Source organism: Spermophilus citellus, assembly GCF_964194105.1.
Source record: "Spermophilus citellus genome assembly, chromosome: 17".
NCBI lineage: Eukaryota > Metazoa > Chordata > Mammalia > Rodentia > Sciuridae > Spermophilus > Spermophilus citellus.
In genome coordinates, this window is record NC_138199.1 from 2669807 (window position 1) to 2690805 (window position 20999).

Below are 20999 nucleotides of genomic sequence, written 5' to 3' on the forward strand. Positions count from 1 at the left end.
GAGACTTGAATGAGGATGGGAACAGAAAGTCAGAGGCCTGATATGGGGCTATGGCCTTGAGGGAAGCTGAGAACCACAGACTGAGGAGACCAGTGTAAACATCAGTCCAGGTAAGGCCCCAGCTGTGGTTGTGGGGTCAAGAAATGAATCCTGCAGAAGGGCTCAGATGGCTGCTGGGAAACCCTGGAGTGACCTTCCTGCAAATGTGTTATCTCTGAGGTACAAGCAAGCTGAGGGATGTGACTGGCAGCCCTCAAAGTATCCATGGCTTCCCTGATGGCCTTTGACCCCTAAAGAGGAGACCTCAGCCAGATTCTGTCGTCAAACAAGTAAAAGGCAGTCTGTGAAAGAGAAATGTGGTGTTTTAGGAAAGATGAACCGGATGTACGACTCGATGGAGCCGAGAGTGATAGATGACGGCATGCTCAAGGTGGCTGTGGGGGAGCAGGGTCCACGGGAGGAAGCTGGGCAGCTGGCCAAGCAGGAGGGCATCCTCTTCAAAGATGTTACGTCCCTGCAGCTGGACTTTCAAAGTACGTATCCTGGGTGCCTAGGGTTGATACAGGGTGGGTTGGGGGCACCCAAGTGGCCTTCTCTGCCCTACCTTAAAGCCCCAGAATTCCACGTAGAGTCCATGATCCAAAGACCCATATTAAGCCGGGCCACAGTGGTGCATGCCTGTAATCCCAGTGGCTGGGGAGGCTGAGGCAGGAGGATCACTACTTCAAAGCCAGCCTCAGTAACTTAGCAAGGCACTAAGCAACTCAGTGAGACCCTCTCTTTAAATAAAATACAAAAAAGGGCAGGGGATATGGCTCAGTGGATATGTGCTCCTGAGTTCAATCCCCCGTACAAAAAAAAAAAAAAAAAGACCCATACCAGCATTAAGGCTCATTGAATTCCAAGGCATGTGAGCAGCATAGGTCTATTTATTTATTTGCAGTATCAGGGATTAAACCTATGGCCTCAAGCATGCTAGGCAAGTGGGCTACCATTGAACTATACCCGCTGCATGGACATTACAATTTTTTTTTTGCAGTGCTGGGGATATAACCCATGACCTCAAGCATGCTAGGCAAGCAGTCTACAATTAAGCTACACCCCCATCCCAGCATGGACATATTTAAAGTTTCATACCAAGTGTTATCATCATTTGAGCATCCATGACACCCCTGATTCTGAATAAAAACAGAAAAAAAAAGATAAAATTGTCCCATTCCAAATCAAAGCAAACCCCAAAGACCACGCTGTTTCTGTCAAACAACTCTGCACTGGTGTCCTCAGAGTAGGGGCTCCCTGGCAGGCAGAACTTAGGAGGTTCCATATAGCCAGGAGCTAGAGTGGGAATCATGGGGAGGAGGAGGAGCCAGCATTAGGTTAACCAGAGAGGGACTGGAAACAGGAGGGACATAGGCCTGGAAGCAGAGAGACATTTCAGTAGTGACAGGATATTCCAGGGAGAAGATACGGCTGGTGAACAGACAAAGCCTCACTGCCTCAGAGACCTCATCTGTGAAATGGGGTGCCTGTCCTCCCTCTCCCAAGTGCTGGCTGGGAACAAGTGAGGCAAGACATGCATACTGCCCAGACTATGCTGGAAGGCCAGCAAGTCATGTCCCAGGAAGCCGTGGCCCAGGGAGTCAGCATAGAGGAGATGCAAGAGGAAGGGGAGAGGTGGGCCAGGATCCCGAGACCCCTGTGTTTTGTGCAGGTGAGACCACAGTGGAATGACCTTGCAGGATTCACGTTCTTTCTCTGCCATGGTGCTGGCCAGACAACCAGTCAACAAGAAGTTATTGAGACATTGCCTCAGCAGGGCCCTGCGCCAAACCCTGGGGACACAGCAGTGGGCAAGACAGGTCCTGCCAGGGCTAGGTTCACAAATCCCACAGGCCTCCCAGGGTGTGACCTCCAGGGATGACTCCCCAGAGCTGGGAAGGCCGTGAACTGTAGCCCCTCAGCTCTGAGAGGAGGAAAAGATGTAGAAGGGCTGCGGCAGGATTAGGCCTTAGCACCTGACTGCCTTGCTTTTGCTTCCTGCTTCCCCATCTAAGTTTCATTCAGCCGATATTGAGCAAGTGCCTGTTATGTCCCAGGTACTGTTCTAGGCACCAGGTTTCAGCTGGGAGCCCAAAGGACAAAGAGCCTTATCTTTATGGAGTTGACATTCAAGTGGGGGAAACAAATAAGTATAACAAGGAAAATATATGTTAAAGGCAATGTGTGCTATGGTAAAAAAGAAACAGGATGGGGTGCAGTACTTTCTGGGTGATCAAAGGCCTTGCCAAGGTGACAGTTGAGCCCAGACTTGAAGGAGGTGAGGGAGATCCACTAGCAAAAGTGTGTGAGGCAGGGGGAACAGCCAGAGCAAGCCTGAGCAGGCCTGCTAAGGAAACCCTGTGGAGACAGGTCAGAGAGGTCTGGGGGCAGCTCGAGTTGGCCTTGGGGCCAGTGGAAAGTATTTCGCTTTTACAGTGAGAGAGGTGGGAGGGTCCCTGGGAGAGTCCCGATCTGAAGCAGGACAGGATGGTACTTGTGTTCTCACAGGACAGAACAGGACCTGGCTGGCTGCAGGGCCAAAAGCAGGAATCTAGTGAGATGGCCACTGCTGTGGCCCAGGGAATGATGATGACGGATCCGCTGTCTGTGTTAAAGATTAAACTGGCTTCGGCGGCAACCCCAGCATGACAGTAACTCACTTGGAGCCAACTGCCGAACACAGCCTGGTTCACTGTGTTGTTTTGGCTTTTCCACATGAACTACCGATACCCAGGCAAATGTCTGCAGAGGTGCTTGTGGCAGGGCACCCAGATGTGCAGGAGCCACCCGGAAGAAGTGGCTGTGCAGGAAACCACCATGGCCAAGGGCAAAATGGGGGTGGGCAGCTGTGAGTCCAAAATCAGGGCTAGAGCAAGTGCCTGGAAAATCCTGACTGAGGATGGGAAGCAGCTGGGAGCCTGGAGCAGAACTGGGTCCCACCCGGAAGTACAGGTGGGGATGGAGATTGATAGCAATCAGGGAAATCTGGCCCCAAACAGGCAGCTGAAGGACAGGTTCCAGTGTTGTCCAGCCCTGGGACCCACAGGAGGGGCTGAAGGGAGCAGTGCAGCTCCAGGGGACAGGTGGGCCCTCGCAGCTCTGAGTCAGAGGGTCCTGGCCACCCCTCCAAGACCTGGCACCAGTAGGCCCTGCCTCTATGAACAGATATTGAAACTGCCACCCAAATGTGCGATTATTGGTATTTTTTAATTATATAATTTTTATTTTTTGTGATACTGAGGAGTGAACCCAGGGCCTCTACTATTCTGGGCATTCCCAGAATGTATTATTCCCAGCCCTGTTAGAGTATCCCTAGATACTTAAAAAAAATACCCTTATGTCTACATTATTTTACTTCTTTAAATGAGCATATTGTAATCTTATAATTGGAAAGCACTGCAAAAGCAAATATAGAAAAAAGGGATGTATAAACAGAGTTATATGTAGCTTCTGGGGAAAGCAGGAGGAGAACAAGATTAGTCTCTAGAATTTCACATATAGAATATCAACTTGTTTATATGTATATGCTTCTCAGACCTCTTCTGGTTGTCAGGGACAGAAACCAAACTCTGGCTGACACAGCAAAAGGAATAAGTGGGCTGCGGAGCTGGGGTGGGTGGTCTTCAGGGACTGTGGGGTCCCAGCACTTCTGTAATACTGGGGTATGCCTCTGTTTTAGGGGGACAATTGGGGGTTCTCCTCTATTTTTCTGCTTCTTGCGTGCCCATGAGCATTTCTCTGGTGTGTCTTGGGAGACAGATTCTAGGAAAATTGAAGGGCAAAGGGCATAGACATTAAATATTTCGGTATTTGTAGCCAAATGACCCCCCAAAAGTCAGAAATGATTGATTAATCTTCCCACCAATAGAGATTAATCCTCCCACCAATAGAGCCATGCTTTGATTCTATTGGTCACACTGTGGAAAGCCCACTTGTGCTCCTGATTTGGCCTGAGTTCCAAGGTGGACCAGCCTCCTGGGGGAGCCCCCACCCTGACCCAGAGGCAGTGTGAGAGAATCTCCTGCGCTGGACAGGTCCAACTGACCCCTGCTTAGCCCCATCCCCAATGGACCTATTAGGTCCTCCTGTGACCCTGAGTGACAGTCCTGTGCCTCACCAACACTAAGCACTACTAAGCACTGACAGGGAGACAGTAGTCCTTGATGCTCAGCCCACACCTTCAGGATACCTGCAGACTCCAGAGTAGAGCAAGGGATTTGTCTCAGTCCCCCAGTGTGCTGGCACCAAACCCTAACCCGAGGCTGCACCGTCCTCCACCATTTCAGACATCCTCCGCATCGACAATCTCTGGCAGTTTGAAAACTTAAGAAAGCTGCAACTGGACAACAACATCATCGAGAGGATTGAGGGCCTGGAGAATCTCGTACACCTGGTCTGGCTGGGTAAGGCCCTTGCCCGGGTGTGTCTACCCTGGTTAGACAAAGGTGACACCTTGCCAAGGTTATCACCTCCTCAGGAGACAATCAGGGTGACACTCAGCTGCTGACCTTTCATCAGCTTAGGCACAGCAGAAAGCAGCTATTTTTTAAAAGCCTGGGGCTTATGCTGAGCAAAGTATGGAAAAGGTGTGCTTGGCCACATCAGGACAGAACGTTCTGCACCCACCTGCCTAACCTTAGTCTGGGTGGAGCACAGAGGACAGCTGTGGACTCCCACTTAATCTAAATACAGGTGGGCAGATAACTTGCCTAGAGGGGCCAAATGACCAAGTGATAGTGGCAGAAGTGGGCATGCACTGAGTTCTTAACTGCGTGCTCAGTGTGGGCTTGTGCGTTTTCCCTAAGGCCTTTCACTCCACATGGTGTTCCCATCACAGAGATGAGCAAACCGAGGTCACAGTGAACAAGTGGGGACATCAGGCTCCCAGCCCAGTTCTGTCTGATCCTAGAGCTCTGGCCCTCACTGCCAAGGCCACAGGGGGTTTTGATGAACTGTGTTCAACTGCTGGCTTCTTAGGAGCCCCCTTATGTCTGGTATGATACTCAACCACAATCCTAGGAGATGAGTGTCTATTATAATCTTCAGAAGAGGAGCCAAGGCTCAGGAGGTCAAGGCACTTGCCCAGAGCTATACAACCAAGAAGTGGAAGAGCAGGGACTTGCCCACTACTATCTGGCCCCTAAATCCACATTCCTTCCTCCTGTTGGGCTGCTTCCCAGTAACAAGGACAACCTGGGGCATCAGGGCATCTCTCAATTCATAAACTACTCTCAGCTCTATGTGTGCTGACCATTGGAGCTACAGCAATTCCACAAGAATTACGCTGCCATTTCACAGATGCAGCCAATGAAGCTCAGAAAGGCTGGTTTGATTGAGTCATGCTGCAGGCAACGGAAGCAGATCACAACCAGGTCTTCTGACTCTCAGGTCTAGGTCTCTTGGCCTAGAAATCCCAAGCTGCCTTTCAGGCCTGCTGTCAGAGGATGGACACTTGGTAAACAGGTCAACACTAAGCAGACAGTAGGTAGACTTGCTAAAATGCCGACGGGTGTCAGGGAAGGGCCACCCACGACTGTGCACCCGTGACCCCAAGGTATCCTTCTTTAGACCTGATAATTATCAGAGTTCATCCCAGGACTATGTCAGAGCAGATATGTATCCCTGAGAGGACAATCAGCAGAACTGGGGAGGGTGGTAAACACATGCAGCTGCAGGGAAGAATCCATACCAGGCTTCTAGAACCATATGATGGTAGACGGTGAGTCAGTTCCTGGCACTCAGTAGCCCCTGTGGTTTTATCTGAGGACAGTTCCTCCCTAGCTCAGGCAACACACCCTCAGAATCCTCTTCCCTTCCCAGATCTGTCCTTCAACAACATCGAGGCCATTGAGGGGCTGGACACACTGGTGAATCTAGAGGACCTAAGCTTGTTCAACAACCGGATCTCCAAGATTGACTCCCTGGATGCTCTGGTCAAGCTGCAGGTGCTGTCTCTGGGCAACAACCAAATTGGCAACATGATGAACGTGAGTGGCCAGAAATAGGGACTCATGCTCACTTGCACCTGCAGGACTCAGGCTGGGAATGGTCGGGGGAGTACAGGCTGAGTGTTCCAGATTTCTCCCTTTGCCTGGAAAGACCAGACATCCAGGTTATTCCACAAGGGATGCCATAATGTTTAAATATCACATTTAACCCAACAAAACGCATCTCTGGGTACTAGTTTGTAATCTCTGCTTCAGTGAAGTCACTTTCTGAGTCTTATATTACCTTAAACATTTGCCAAGCACCTACTCGATATGGGCCAACTGTCCTATGCTCAGTGGGTACCAAGATGTACAAGATGTGGTCCCTTCAGGACAACTAGCCCACATACCCACATAATTAAGACATAGGTGATAAGAAGCTAGGAGCAATAAAACAAGACCTCTGGGAAGTGGGAGGATAAGCTACAGTGCCAAAAATGTGCCTGTGTAACCCTGGACATTGGTCATCTGCCCTGAGTATACCCCACAATGGGTTTACAGCAGTGGGCTGGGGATGAGACCCTAGCAGTAGCCACAAAGGTCCTATGTCAGAGGTGACCAGTAGTGACCTTACAAGACAGTCCCTGATCTGCTTCTCCAGCCTGGCCACCAAACCTGGCAGCTGTCCAGAATCCTTCCAAGTCTTCTTTTTCTCCTTAAGTCAGTCTGATGGCCTGGGTTCACATCTCAGCTGCACACTTGGGTGGCTTAGATGCATGGCCTGGGGTAGGTCAAGTGCCGAAGTTGTTACCCATATTTAAGTGCATTCATCAAGACCAAATCCAGGAGGTGATGTAGTCTTGGCAGTTCCTAGTGCATGCTAGACAGGAAGATCTAAACCCAGTGAGGCACAAGCTTTCCATGCCTGTTTCCTTGCCTGTCAAGAGGAGAATGATCATAGCCCACCTGCCCAGGCTCTCATGAGAATCAAATAAGAATAAACATGAAGCACTTGGCTCAGGTTTAGGCTAGAGCAGGTTTTTAATGAATGGACTGTCATGGCTGACATCCTTCCTGGGAAAGCATCAAGGGATGAGAGGTAACTGGATGCAGATTCACTGAAAGAGAATATGAGAATTTTCCATCCAGCAAAGGGAAGAGCATCTCAGAAGAAGGGGATAGCATGAGCAAATGCCTGGAGGTGCGTCAGGAAAGCCTGCCTGCCTGCAGGGTGCACAGGAAAGGCTACCTGCCTGAGGATCCCAGGGTCCCTAGAAGTCAAGGTTGTGTGCAGGTGGGGGCTGAGCCTGGGAGCTGGGGCCTCACTGCAGACAGGAATATCAAGATAAGCATCGGGAGCGGTGCAGGGCTTTTTACTGTGGTATGTTCAGATCAGGTCTACGTTTGGGAAGGGAACCTGCCATCTTGAAGTGGACTTGAAGGAGATCATGTGAATGGGTTAGTGCAAGATGGTGCCACCAGAAAGCACATTTGGCCTGCAGGTAACAAAGGTTTGTCTCAGACAGGCTAGAAATGGAACCAAGGCAGAGATTCAGGTACAGATTGTTTGTGAAGTGACTTGGGGATCTAGAGTGAATGAGGTGACTGTAGGAAGCTGGAGTGAATGTGGGGTGTCGCTGAGGTTGCTGCAGCAGGTGATGGGGGTTCAATTCTGCTGGGTCTTAGAAAGAGCCAGAGTGCTTCCCAGAAGTGAGCACCTAAGAGCTGAAGCCTTAGGCACTGATCTGCAGTCCACCCCTCAACAGTGAGGATTGCCCCAGGGATTAGCTTCCTCCCTGTCTGGCTCCTGAGCTGGCTTGTGACTTCAGAGACCTCTCTGACTCAGAAAGCAAATGATGAGATGGGTGCTGTCAACAAGAGTGTCACAGCTGCAGCCGAAGTCATAGGTCAGCCATCACAAACAAGGGCATTTGGTGACATGATCATTTGCACTGCAAAGCGGGGAGTTTGTCAACGGGGTTTCAAGGATGTAGGTTCCTTCTACCTCTGGGCTCTGCTGTCCTCAGCGTCTCCCCAAGGCTGCCTCTCATTGCTGCAGTCAAGGTCATAGGCTTCCTTGTTTAGCCAGAGAGCTTGAGAAATCTCAAGCTGGTGTCCTTTCAGTCTAATTGGGACATCTTAGGCCCTACACCTATCCTCACACCAGTATCACAGCTGGGGCATGGCCAGATTGGGTGACCAAGGTGAATGGCCTGAGATGGATGTTTAAGTCTGCCCAGCAAAGCAGACCCTAGAGGTGGTACAGTCTCCAAAGTTTGCTCCGCACACCACACAGGAGGATCTAAATCCAACCAGTGCCCTTCTCAAGGTTTGGGTCCTGACTATCCAGCCTGCCCTCTGCTCTGTAAGTGCAGGAAACCCAAATGCTGGCCAATGGGATGGCAGGGTGAGGCATGGAGGGTGCAGGTTAATAGAGCTGGGACTGAGAGTTAGTCTGTGTTCAAATCTCAGTGCTGCCAATCCCCTGTGTGAAGATGGAATCAATTAGAGAGTATTATATGCAGGATCTGGCACATAGTAAGTATAGAAAATGATCATTATTCAGGAATTTTCAGGTTGCTGATTAACCCCCCAAACAGCCCCAGGCCTTCCCCCCACCCACATGCTTGGGATCAAACCCAAAGATTCACACAGGCTGTGCAAGTGCTGTACTGCTGGTTTGCATCCCCTGCCCCAAACCCTGCTGCTTGAAACTCTGAGCATTTAGCAGCTGTTTCTATCTTGGTATGTCCTACAGCCCAGGGCTCCGTATGAATGAATCCCTTCCAACTCTTGGACATTGTAGACTTACGATGTCTACTTTAGTCAGCTTTTTTTTGCTGCTATGACCAAAAAGACCTGACAAGAACAATTTTAGGGAGGAAAAGTTTATTTGGGATTCATGGTTTCAGAGGTCCCAACCACAAATGGCCAGCTCCATTCCTTAGGGTGGGAAGTGAAACAGAACTTCACCACCCAAGTGTGTAGCAGAGGGAAACAGCTGGGAACAGGGAAGCTCTGCTCAACAAAGACAAAATATATACCCTAAGGCAAGCCCCCAGGGACCCACCTCTTATACCCACACCCTGCCTGCCTACAGTTACCAGCCAGTTAATCCCTATCGGTGCACTAACACACTGATTGGGTTAAGACTCTCATAACCTAATCATGTCACCTCTAAGCTTTCTTGCATTGTCTCACATATGAGCTTTTTGGGGATACTTCACATAACAGAGCCTGAGACCCTGTCCCTCCAAAGAACCAGGCACACTGTTAAAGGGTGCAGAGGGAATGGAGGTGGACAGGTCCCAGCCCTTCTGTGGATGTGTTACTCCCTTCCTTGACCAGGGTATTTTATCCTGCCCCAGCAGGCCCTGGTCAGGAAGAAATCCCATCACCCTCTCCCAGTGGGTGCCAGGTACTAGATCCCTTTTTGATATTCAAGAGGCAGGTATAGCTGGTCCCCAGAGAGAAAAAGGGAAACAGAAGGTCCATGGGGAGGAGCTGCCAGGGCCTGCTGAGGTATCTAGACCAGAAGTTCCTAAGGCCTGGCTGCATCCTGGGTCCTTAGGGACCCTGGATCCTCTTTACCTAATAAGGTGTTTTTGACTTGATCCAGAAAGTCCTGACTGACACTCTCAGGTATTATTAGCTTCTAACCCTGAGCATCTTTCTCTTTAGCCCTTATCTGTTCTATCTGCTCTTTTGTCATTTATTTGTTTACTTGGCTTATTTTTAGTACCTGCTTATTGCATTAAAAACACAGGCATTTAAGCAGAACTCGGGGAAGAGCCTCTCACTCCTGGCTTTGGTCCTTGCTTCTCCTTCTGGGGCCACACCTACTTCTAAATTGCACCAGTCTCTCCAGGCATCTTGTGTTGAAGCGTTGTGCATGATTGTCATGTCCGTCCAATTGCCCTTCACATACCTGGCTTCAATTGGCCCCTCTTCTCCTGAGTCATCATTTCCCTCTCTCTGCAGTATCATTACATTGCTCAGACATGATGTGATGTATTTTTCCAGTCCCCTAAATGTGAATGTTAAGGTTGTTTTCAACCTGGTGCCAATACATGTGTACTGTGCTGGAAGCCCTTAGGTAGGGAATGTCCTTGAGCAGAGTTGCTTTATATCTGGATCAGTTCATCTGTAAGATAAACTCCTAGAGGGGAATTTCTGGGTCAGAGGGACCATGCATTTTAAATTTGGATGAATCTTTGCCAAATTGCCCTCTATAGAAGTGGAATCATTTACAGACCCACTAGCAATGACGGTGTGACCTGTTCCCTCTCACCACCTACAACACATTTTCTTATCACACTTTTCTCTTTGCTAATCTAAAACATGAACAATGGAATCTCATTTGGGAGATCTCTTAAAAATTAAACCAGAGCCAGGACCAAGTGTGCACACCCATAATCCTAGCTATTCAGGAAGCGGAGGTGGGAGGATTCCAAGTTCGAGGCCAGTCTGGGCAGCTTAGTGAGACCCTGTCTCAGCATGAAATATAAAGGGGGCTGGAGATGCAGCTCAGTGGTAGAGCACTTGCCTACCACGTGCAAGGCCCTGGGTTCCATCCCTAGTACTGAAAAACAAACAAAAAACATTAAATCAGATCCTATCTTCCCATATACGCATTTAAAACATCAATGACTTCATCATCCTCAACAAAATCTCATTGCTCACAACCTGTCGTCTTACATGAACCAGGCTCTGATCTTATTGCCAATCTTATCTCACATCTTTTCCTCTAGCCCCTTCCCAACATTCTGCAGCCACCCTGGCCTCTGCTTAGTTCCTGGTACGTGCCAAGTTCTCTGCTGCCTCAGGTCCTTTGCTTATACTGTTTTAGCTTCTGGGAAGGTGCTTCCCTTGGTCTCAGCTTAAATGTCATCTCTCCGGAGAGACCTCTGAGCCCCTTGACTGAAAAAGGCCTCTCACTGTTATTTTCTCTCATTGTGCCATCTTTACAGTCCTTATAGCATTTGCCCCACACCTTAATGATTGTATTTTTAAAAAAATATTCTCACCCACACATAAATTGTACTTGCTCTTGGGGCCAAGGACCCATGGGCCTTATTCCTGTTCTGCATGGCTACTATGGTACCTGCCAGAGGCTTGCTAAGTGCTTCATCTTGTTTGTTAAATAAAAGAACAAATAAATGACTGAAAGAAATTCGTTCAGAGAAACACAGTTGACTGCTTTCTTTTCTATGTTTTGCATAGCACAGCATCTAGATGTTCAGATGATGCTATCACATAAAGTATCATCTGACTTTTCCCCCATTTTACTCAAACTAGGGTATAGGAAATGGAGATGTTCCACTCATTGTTTGTTATCCAGTGCTTGTGAGGCTAACCATTACATTTAATTTAACAGATTTGGACCTTTCACAAGACTTAGCAGTCAAAAAAGGCACTCACTATTCTGAATGACCACTAATAGTATTAACTATAACTGCCTCTTTTTATTTGGGGGGGGGGGAGTACCAGGGATTCAACCCAGGGATTCAACCCAGGGATGCTTAACCACTGAGCCACGTCTCCAGCCCTTTTTAAAAAAATATTTTATTTCGAGACAGGGTCTCGCTAAATTGCTGAGGCTGGCTTTGAACTTGCAATCTTCCTGCCTCAGCCTCCCAAGCTGATAGGATTACAGGCATGCCCACCACACCCAACTATAACTGCCCTTTGTTGAGTAGGTGTCAGGCACTCTTAAGAATGCTTTTCACAGCTTATTTTGTTTGTTCTTTACAAGACCTATAACATATAATATCTTTATGTCCATTTTTGTAGATGAGGAAATTGAGGCTCACAGGTGTTAGGTACCTTAGTTCTAAGTCCCAGAGCTAGGATTGGAGCTCCAATTGACTGATACTTTGGAAAGCCTCACCGAAGGTTTAAACCAGAAGCCCCAGCCCCTCCTTGCCTGTCCATGCAGAGAGGTGCTATGCCAGGCGGCACACCCTAAAAGAGTACCAAGGAGAGATGCTACCAGATAACGCTTTCAGCTCTCTGGCAGCTCAAAGGGGGATGGGTGTCTTTTTTTCCCCAGCTCATTTACCTGCGGAAGTTCAAGTGCCTGCGGACACTCAACCTGTCTGGGAACCCTATTGCCGAGGCAGAGGATTACAAAATGTTCATCTATGCCTACCTTCCTGATCTTGTGTACCTGGACTTCCGGCGCATTGATGACCACGCGGCAAGTCTCTCCCTTTCTGTCTCCCAGCTCTGTGAGACAAGTCTTCAGGAGCCCAAGTTTCACAGGGCAGTGAAGGGTGTCTTCCCCTGTCCACACCTAGGAAGAGAAGAGGCAGTCCCCTCTTGCTAAGCCTCCTTACCTATCTCTATCAGAGCAATCCAGCAACACACTCCTGGGTGCTGTTTCCCTAGTGTCCTGGCAACTGGGCCTTCTCCATACATTGCACTAAGGCCACCTGACAGCCCTTGTCTGTTTTTCAGGGGAGGGTTAGCAATTTTATATATATATATATATATATATATATATATATATATATATATATATATATTTGGGGGGTACCAGGGAGTGAACTCGGGGCACTCAACCACTGAGCCACATCCCCAGTCCTATTTTTTTATATTTATTTTTTAGCTGTAGTTGGACATAATATTTTTATGCTATTTATTTATTTTTATGTGGTGCCAAGGATCGAACCCAGGGCCTCGCACGTGCTAGGCAAGTGATCTACCCCTGAGCCACAACCCCAGCTCCCAGTCCTATTTTTTTTAATTTATTTTTTAGTTGTAGTTGGACACAATACCTTTATTTCACTTATTTATTTTTTTTTTTATGTGGTGCTGAGGATTGGACCCAGGATCTTGCACATGCGAGGCAAGCACTCTACCGCTGAGCCATATCCCCAGCCCTATTTTTTATTTTATTTAGAGACAAGGTCTCACTGAGTTGCTTAGCGCCTCACCATTGCTGAGGCTGGCTTTGAACTCAACATCCTCCTGTCTCAGCCTCCAGAGCTGCTGGAATTCAGGCGTGTATCACCATGCCTGACTTGGCGATTACATCTGCCAGGGTCGCCTCAGGTCTGTGTGGACTCCCAGAGCAGTGCTAATCGCCGACTGTCATCCAACCTTTGCATGCCAAGCACTTGGCATTTTTTCTTGTTGTTTTCATAAAAACTGTGAGGGGGGCCTGCTCCCCAGCTTCCATCAGCTGCTGACACACACGTGAGGTGACCTGCCTGGGGTCTCATGGCCAGCAGTGGTAAAGCTGGGAGTTGGCCCCAGGTGTTGGCCCGAAGTCCCTATGCTGGACTAGCCCTACCAGGGAGGATCTCTCCCCTGTCCACTACAGCCCCTATCCACCCCACTGCCATGAGTGGGTCTCCTTTCACTCTGTGAAGTGTGGTCTGTTTACGGGTATTTTGTTGGGTGGCAGAACCAGGAAGTCCCTCCATGCTGGATGCCTGGGAGATCTAAGATTGTTGATCTGCCTGCTCCTTCTCACCAAAAGCTGATGTTTTTTTCTAGAAGAAAGGAACCTGTGTTTGGGGATACTGAGGTGATTCTGGGGACGCCCAGAAAAGGCCATCCAAAGCAGGGAGGAGGGCTGGCCCCTTCTCAACCCTGACCCTCTGCAATCTGGTCATTGGGCAAAGTCCAGTCCCCAGGGGATAAGCTATCTTCTAAGAGCAATGTTCTCCACTTACCAGAACTTTCTTTGGATGCTCACAGAAATGACATGGGATCAGAGAGCTGTCCCTCCACAGACCACGGGTTAGCTCGCTCTCCTTTGTGAGTGTGTGAATGTGTGTGTGTGTGTGTGTGTGTGTGTGTGTGTGTGTTTTACTGGGCATGGAACAGTTAGGCGAGCACTCTTATCACTGTGATATGTAGCCAACCAATGGGCTTGTTTTCTTTTGTCCTATAACAGTATAAGATTTAGGATTTTGAATTCTAAGACTCTTTAAGTCTTATTTTTCTCATGTAGACAATAATTTGAAATGCAGCTTGGAATAGGCCCAAGTCCCACTTGGGTATGTTTTGCCTATTATAAAAACACAGGACAGGAGCTGGACTGGGGCTCAACAGTAACACACTTGCCTGGCACATATGAGGCACTGAGTTTGATTCTTAGCACCGCATAAAAATAAATAAAAATAAAGGTCTATCAACAACTAAAAAAATATTTAAACAAACAAACAAATACAGGACAGGCTAGCCCTTTCAGGTCAAAGATCCTTCCCAGGTATCTTCTCCTGAGTCATCAGAAATTCCCTGCTTGTCCCCATTGCACCTTGAACAAACCAAGGCTCCTTCCACAGTTCAGAGACCTGTCTAGAACCATCCAGATAAATAGTAAGCAAAAGGTCATGAAAGCAGAATTCCACAAACCAGGGGCATCTGAATCTCCTGTTCATGATTCTGTCAGATCTGGGCCAGCTACAGCCCACCCCAAGCTCTAGACTCTTGGCATTGTAGGACTCGGCAGGAGGACAGCCTCTGGTGCTCTCTGGTGCATACCAGGAGCAGTTCAGGCTGACAAGGGATGAGCACATGGCCCTTAGAGTGCCTCCCAGCTCTGTGAATTCCCAGTTCCCTGGTTCCCCTTAGACTCAGGATATCTGGAAAGGGTCATAAGGAAATGACAAATCATTCTCATCCACAAGACCTCAAAGCTTTCCCACCTTCATGAAAGCAACCCACCCGCGGGATCCCATGCTTGGGAGGCCTCAGAGGATGGCAGAGGTCATGAAAGTCTTCTGGTAACAATGCTATTTCTCATGCCCTGATCAGAAAAAGATGGCGGAGATGAAGCACCAGTACAGCATTGATGAGATGAAGCACCGGGAAAACCAGATGCAGATCAAGCAGGAGGAAGAGCAGGCCCGGCGGATGAAGCTGGAGGAACACAAGGTACCACTGGAGAGGGCAGCTCAACCTTGGCCTAGCTCAGAGATGCCTTGAAAGCCCACCACTCACACTGAACCAAGATCCCCAGGGATCCCCAGCTTTGAACTCGAAATCATGTGAATCATGCTTCATCTACAGGACCTGATGTCCCCTCTGCAACTTGGTCTGCCCACCCCCGGGTGTATCCTCTGCTTCTCCACATGGTCCTTCCCCCGGCCTTCTGAGGAGGAAGATGCAGCCCAAGGGCAGCATCCCTACCTCCGTGATGTGTCTGCCAGTCCCAGTGCCTAGCATAGGCCCCTACCCAGGGGGCCCTTGCTGTGCCTTTGAGAGGAGCCGGGGGACCTCACTCTGGGTTACCACGCCCAGGTGTTTCTGCCCACAGATGGCATTCATTGAGCACCTGGATGACTCCTACCTCTTCGACAGCATGTACGCAGAGGATGTGGAGGGCAACAAGCTGTCCTACCTGCCTGGTGTGGGAGATCTCCTAGCGGCATATCCTTCCCAGTTCCCAGCTGCTTCCTCTGATGTGAGCCCAGTCCATATGCCACCAGCCTGGTTGGGGCAAGTATCTTCTATTTGGGGCCTCAGTTTCCCTATAAGACCTTGAGAGGTAAAATTGCCCCTTAACACAGTGTACTGATGGGGCCAAGTCAGCTGAGCTGCATGAGGGAGATGCAGCCTGGTTGTCCTACTGTGCATCTGGACCTGGTATTTTAAATGTCTTCATGCATTCCACTACATGGCTGCCATTGTTAACCCCATTTTACAGTCAAGGAAGCTACACTTGGAGAGGGAAGTGGCTTGTCCAAGGTCACTCCATTAGAAGCCATGACTTGAACTGTTGTCTGTGGGGCCTGAGAACCTGCATTCTTCCCCCAGTCAACTGGAGACCAGAGGGTGTGGTCAGTACATGACCATGATGATCAAATCACAGGCTTATTCCCTAAATTGAGGGACTTAGGGTAGACTTGAAGCATTCTTAGATCTGACAGGCATTGAGATGAAAAGTCCCAGATAGGTCTATGGAGCCATCATCACCCATATGAACATCCGGGAAAATACAGAGATGAATCTCCAATAAAATTACAGTTATTCGGGGGCTGGGAATGTGGCTCAAGCGGTAGCGCGCTCGCCTGGCATGCGTGCGGCCCGGGTTCGATCCTCAGTACCACATACAGACAAAGATGTTGTGTCTGCCGAAAACTAAAAAATAAATAAATAAATATTCTCTCTCTCTCTCTCTCTCTCTCTCTCTCTCTCTCTCTCTCTCTCTCTCTCTCTCTCCTCTTTAAAAAAAGGTACAGTTATTTGGGAATAACAGTTTACAAACTGTAGTTTGGAACATATGCAGACCAGCGTGGTCAGGGGTATATCTGGAGAACAGAGGAAAGGCTAAAATTTTACTGGAAAAGAGAAAAGTTATTAAGTTGTGAACATTCATTGGTGCCAGCAGTTACTGGCTAAAATCTGTCTGAAAGTCATAGCAATCTGTTTTGCTGGATTGTTTTTTTTTTTTTTTTTTTTTGTACTGTGAATTGACCCAGGGGAACTTAGCCACCGAGTCACACTTGTGCCCTTTTTAAATTTTTTAGTTTTATTTTGAGACATGGTCTTGTCTAGCTGAGTTGCCAAGGGCTTTGCTAAGTTGCTGAGGCTGGACTCAAACTTGCAATCCTCCTTCCTCAGCCTCCCCAGTTGCTGGGATTACAAGCAAGGGCCACTGTGCCTGGAAGACAGCTGTTCTTGTTAAATGACTAGATATCCTTTTGCAGTGAACTTGTCCTTGTGATAGTTCCTGTTTCAAGGGAAATTGTGCACGAGAGCCCTCCCTTTGTGGTTTGGCCAGGGTTTGACACATGTGGCTCTATTTTGAATCTTGACAATTTTCATATTGGATATAAATTCATTCAAATCCAGACATTCTGAAAAGAACGACGTGGGTCAGGGAAGAGCTAGACAGAGGGGGTCCCTGCTACCCCTTCCCCACTCCACCCCAGGTGACCTGGGTTTACCTCTTGGTTGTAGCTCTGTGTGGTTATGTGACTGGGCAAATATCTCCCCAAACATCAGTTTCCATCCCCACAGGATCACCCAAGGTCCTGTGGGGTTCAACTGCCTGACCTCAAGGATTCCTCCCAAGGACTCCATGTGGAGGTCCTATTGGGCTCTTAGCTGTAGATGAGGACTGTGAGACAGAGAAGGGTGAAGTGTGGTCCTGAACCTGGATGGGCTGCTTTGACCACATGATCCTCCCTCGGGAGCACTTAGGTCCTCACCAAAAGTGCTCTTCTGGATAACACACCAGAAACAAAGGCACACACTGCCTATTTCCCAGTTAGGGCTGGCCCCACCTGGCCCCCAGGAATCTCTTCTGGGACCTTTTAGCTCCATTGCTGAATTCCTCCAGTTGACAGTAAAGATGCCCCATCTACCATCTTATGCTCCAGACCTCCAATCCTGGCTCCCTGGGCGCTCATTTTCTTCATCTGTCAAAGGGGTCACATGCAGCCTTGGGTTTGAGTCCTGAGCACCGTGTTCAGAGCAGTCTGTGCTCTGTGCTGAGAGGGGCCAACCTTTGTCATGCCTGCTCCCAAGACTGTCTCGAGCTTCCTTAACAGCCACTCACATTTAAGGACAAATTTGTCATCATCTGCGTGAACATTTTTGAGTATGGCCTGAAACAGCAGGAGAAGCGGAAAATAGAGCTGGACACCTTCAATGAGTGCATCCAGGAGGCCATCCAACAAAACCAGGAGGAGGGCAGACTCAAGATTGCCAAGTTCGAGGAGAAGCACTTCATGGTAGGTCCTCCCCGACCCCCTGCTCTGAGTGCCTCAAGCCCCTCCTGCTGTAGACAGTCTGCAACTCCTGTGCCCTCTGACAGCCCCTAAGGTCATGTTCACTCTTACATGTGCTGGGGATTATACTGCAGCTAAGTGGCAGAGTCAAGGTCCAGCCTCACCCCCTTACCACCAGCCTTAGCTCCCTGCTGCTTGACAACAGAGCAGTAGGTCATCCCCACTCCCACCATCTCATCATTAGTTTTATAATGATTATTTGTAGCACTACTATGATGACTATGACAGTCTTCCTAGTCTTTGTGTCATTCATTCATCTCGCAGAACTGTGCTAAGCCCCACCTGTGCCTGGTCCTGTGATGCTCAGCCATGATGTACGTGGTTCCTGCCCTTGGTGAGCTGTTACCTGCTAATATGTGCAGATTAGGGCCCAGGCCCTCTCCCCTGGGTGAACCAAGTGGTCAGTGTTCTTCCAGAGGGCAGGCAGGGAGCCTTGGGGATTCCCTGGATGCCCCTTAACTCAGGCTGAAGAACCTAGGGAAGGCTGGGGTTTAATGGGACAAAGAAAGAGTTGACCAGGCATGATAGAGAAAAATTGTCCCACCCAGAGGAACAGCAAAGAAGCAGCCCTGGTGTTCAGGACCTTGCCCAAGCAGAGCCAAGCAGAGACCATGATTTGTACTTGATGGCAATCGATTTTTCAAATTTTTGTTATTGTCATTATTTGAGATGGTGTGTTGCTGTGCTGCCCTTGAACACCTGGGATCAAACCATCCTTTTCCTGCCTCTTGAGCAGCTGGAACTACAAGCACACCGAGTGCCCAGCACAGACAGCATCATTTTTAAAAAAAATATTTATTTTTTAGTTGTAGTTGGACATAATACCTTTATTTATTTATTTTTATGTGGTGCTGAGGATCAAACCCAGGGCCTTGCACATGCAAGGCGAGCACTGTACTGCTGAGCCACAACCCCAGCCCCAGACAGCATCATTTTTAAAGATAGTATTGTTAACTTGTTCTAAGTCACAGATCTCCATGAGACTCTAAGGAATGCTATGGACCTCTCTCCTCAAAACACTGCAGGTTTACCTATAACTTCAGAGGCTTCAAGAAGCCCATAAAGTCACTCCTGGCTGAGAACTAAGTTTAAAGTAGAACAAAGTCCCCCAATAATGCCAGTTCAGATACAATGGAGGTGGCAACCGACTCCCATATGCTTCCCAACCCTCGGACACCCCAAACCCCTTCTTACCTCATAAGCCTCTCATATGGGGCCTCGTGTTCTGAGTGAATTCTTAAGACCCTCCTTTTTATGTTCTAAGGAGGGGTGTCACTGCATTCAACCAGAAATTCAAAACTGCCAGCAGGGGGACACATTTGGCTCACATATGTATTTTATTTGGCCTGAAAAGGTTGCAAACCATTTCAAGCATCCTGACATTGGAAATGTGAAGACTTGCCAGGAAAATCATAGCTGCCAGCTTCTTTGGAGGAAGTTACCATCAGGGTTGTCCTCTTTGGACTGGCCAGGTCATGCTTCAAGTCCCCCAGTCATTCAGCCGCTTCTGACATTTCTCTCTTTCTTTCTCTCCCTCCCTCCCTCCTCCCTCCCTCCTTCCTTCTCTCCTCCCTCCCTCCTCCCTCCCTCCTTCCTTCTCTCCTCCCTCCCTCCTCCCTCCCTCCTTCCTTCTCTCCTCCCTCCCTCCTCCCTCTCTACCTTCTCCTTCTTTCCCTCCTCCCTCCCTCCCTCCCTCCTCCCTCTCTACCTTCTCCTTCCTTCCCTCCTCCCTCCCTTCCTCCCTCCCTCCTCCCTCCCTCCTCCCTCTCTACCTTCTCCTTCCTTCCCTCCTCCCTCCCTCTCTCCTCCCTCCCTCCTCCTTCTCTACCTTCTCCTTCCTTCCCTCCTCCCTCCCTCCTTCCTCCCTCCCTCCTCACTCTCTACCTTCTCCCTCCCTACCTCCTTCCTCCCTCCCTCTCTACCTCCTCCCTCCCTCCCTCCTCCCTCCCTCCCGTGATACTGGGAATTGAACCCAGGGGCACTCTACCACTGAGCTATAATCCCAGACCTTGAATTTATCATCCTCCTGCCTCAGCCTCATCCTCCAGAGTGGTTGATATTATAGGTGTATACCACTAACATTTCCTACCTGGTCCCTATAGCCACTGGGTTTGGGACATCAACTAGTAGCTCTTCCTAAAACCAGGGGTCCCTGACCCTCTCAACAATTATTCTCTTTGGAGAAGCAAGACATGGGCCCAGCTGAGCCTGACTCAGAATATGCCCCTCACTGTCTGGCTCCTCAAAGGCCAACTAAGCTGAAAAAAAAAAAATATATATATATATATATATATATAATTTATGTATATAATTTTTTTAAAAAATGTAGTTGGATTACAATGCCTTTATTTTCTTTCTTTCTTTCTTTCTTTCTTTCTTTATTTATTTATTTATATGTGGTGCTGAGAATCAAATCCAGGGCCTCACACGTGCTAGGCGAGCATTCTACCGCTGAGCCACAACCCTAGCCCCCTGAGTGCTCTTCTTAGAGTCAAGAGCAGTGATTCTCATCCAGTCTGCACATCAGAGCTCATAGGGCCTGGAAACAAGCTGATAACTGGGCCCAGGTGCACCCAGTTAGGTATTTGACCCAGCACTGGGCTTTTCCAGAACTCCCCACATGCTTCCAATGCTCAACCCAAATTGAGGTCACTGACTTGGAAGTTCCCAAGATCCCATGGTCCCTGAGGGCCTTAGCTCCCCCTCCCCTCATAGGTCCCCACCTATAGCTTTGTCCTGCTCTTCTCCAGCTTCCTCATCATACATAGCACCCAGCAGAATACATCTTGAGGTCACAGTGCAATCAGTTAAGGCTTGGGGCTCATATAGACCCCTCACTGGTGACCCAGAGAAATATCATTGACCAGCTACTAGCATACATATTTTAATTGTTAAATGGAGATAATCCCTCACAGAAATGTAGGGGGGGCTGGGCAAAAGGTGCACACCAATAATTCCAGCTACTCAGGAGGCTGAGGCAGGAGGATTATAAGTTTATGGCCAGCCTCAGCAATTTAGCAAGACCCTGTCTCAAAATTTAAAATATATAAAAGGGCTGGGGATTTAGATCAGTTTTAGAGCACTCCCTAGTTTCAATCTCCAGTACCATGAATAAAATAGAATAAAATAACAAGAACTGCAATGAGAATCCATCACAACAGAAGGAAAGCCCTTGTGTAAGCAAAGTCAGCATGAAATAATGACCAGGCAGGTCTTTGTGTCATCAGATTCACTTTTGAAAAGATGATACGTGCACATGGCAGAGAATGGAAACTATCTACCA

At 48.6% G+C, this 20999-nt stretch overlaps 1 protein-coding gene across 1 annotated transcript in view; it reads left to right on the forward strand.

The window, feature by feature from the left end:
- The window catches only part of DRC3 (dynein regulatory complex subunit 3), a 38640-nt gene that overhangs the window by 3972 nt on the left and 13669 nt on the right, over positions 1-20999 (forward strand). Inside the window, exons 3-9 of the mRNA XM_081271206.1 lie at positions 369-533; positions 4326-4442; positions 5860-6026; positions 12019-12165; positions 14736-14855; positions 15238-15384; positions 17492-17659. Coding sequence (XP_081127332.1) covers positions 374-533; positions 4326-4442; positions 5860-6026; positions 12019-12165; positions 14736-14855; positions 15238-15384; positions 17492-17659 — 1026 coding nt within the window. The 5' untranslated portion in view covers positions 369-373. The remainder of the gene's footprint in view (positions 1-368; positions 534-4325; positions 4443-5859; positions 6027-12018; positions 12166-14735; positions 14856-15237; positions 15385-17491; positions 17660-20999) is intronic.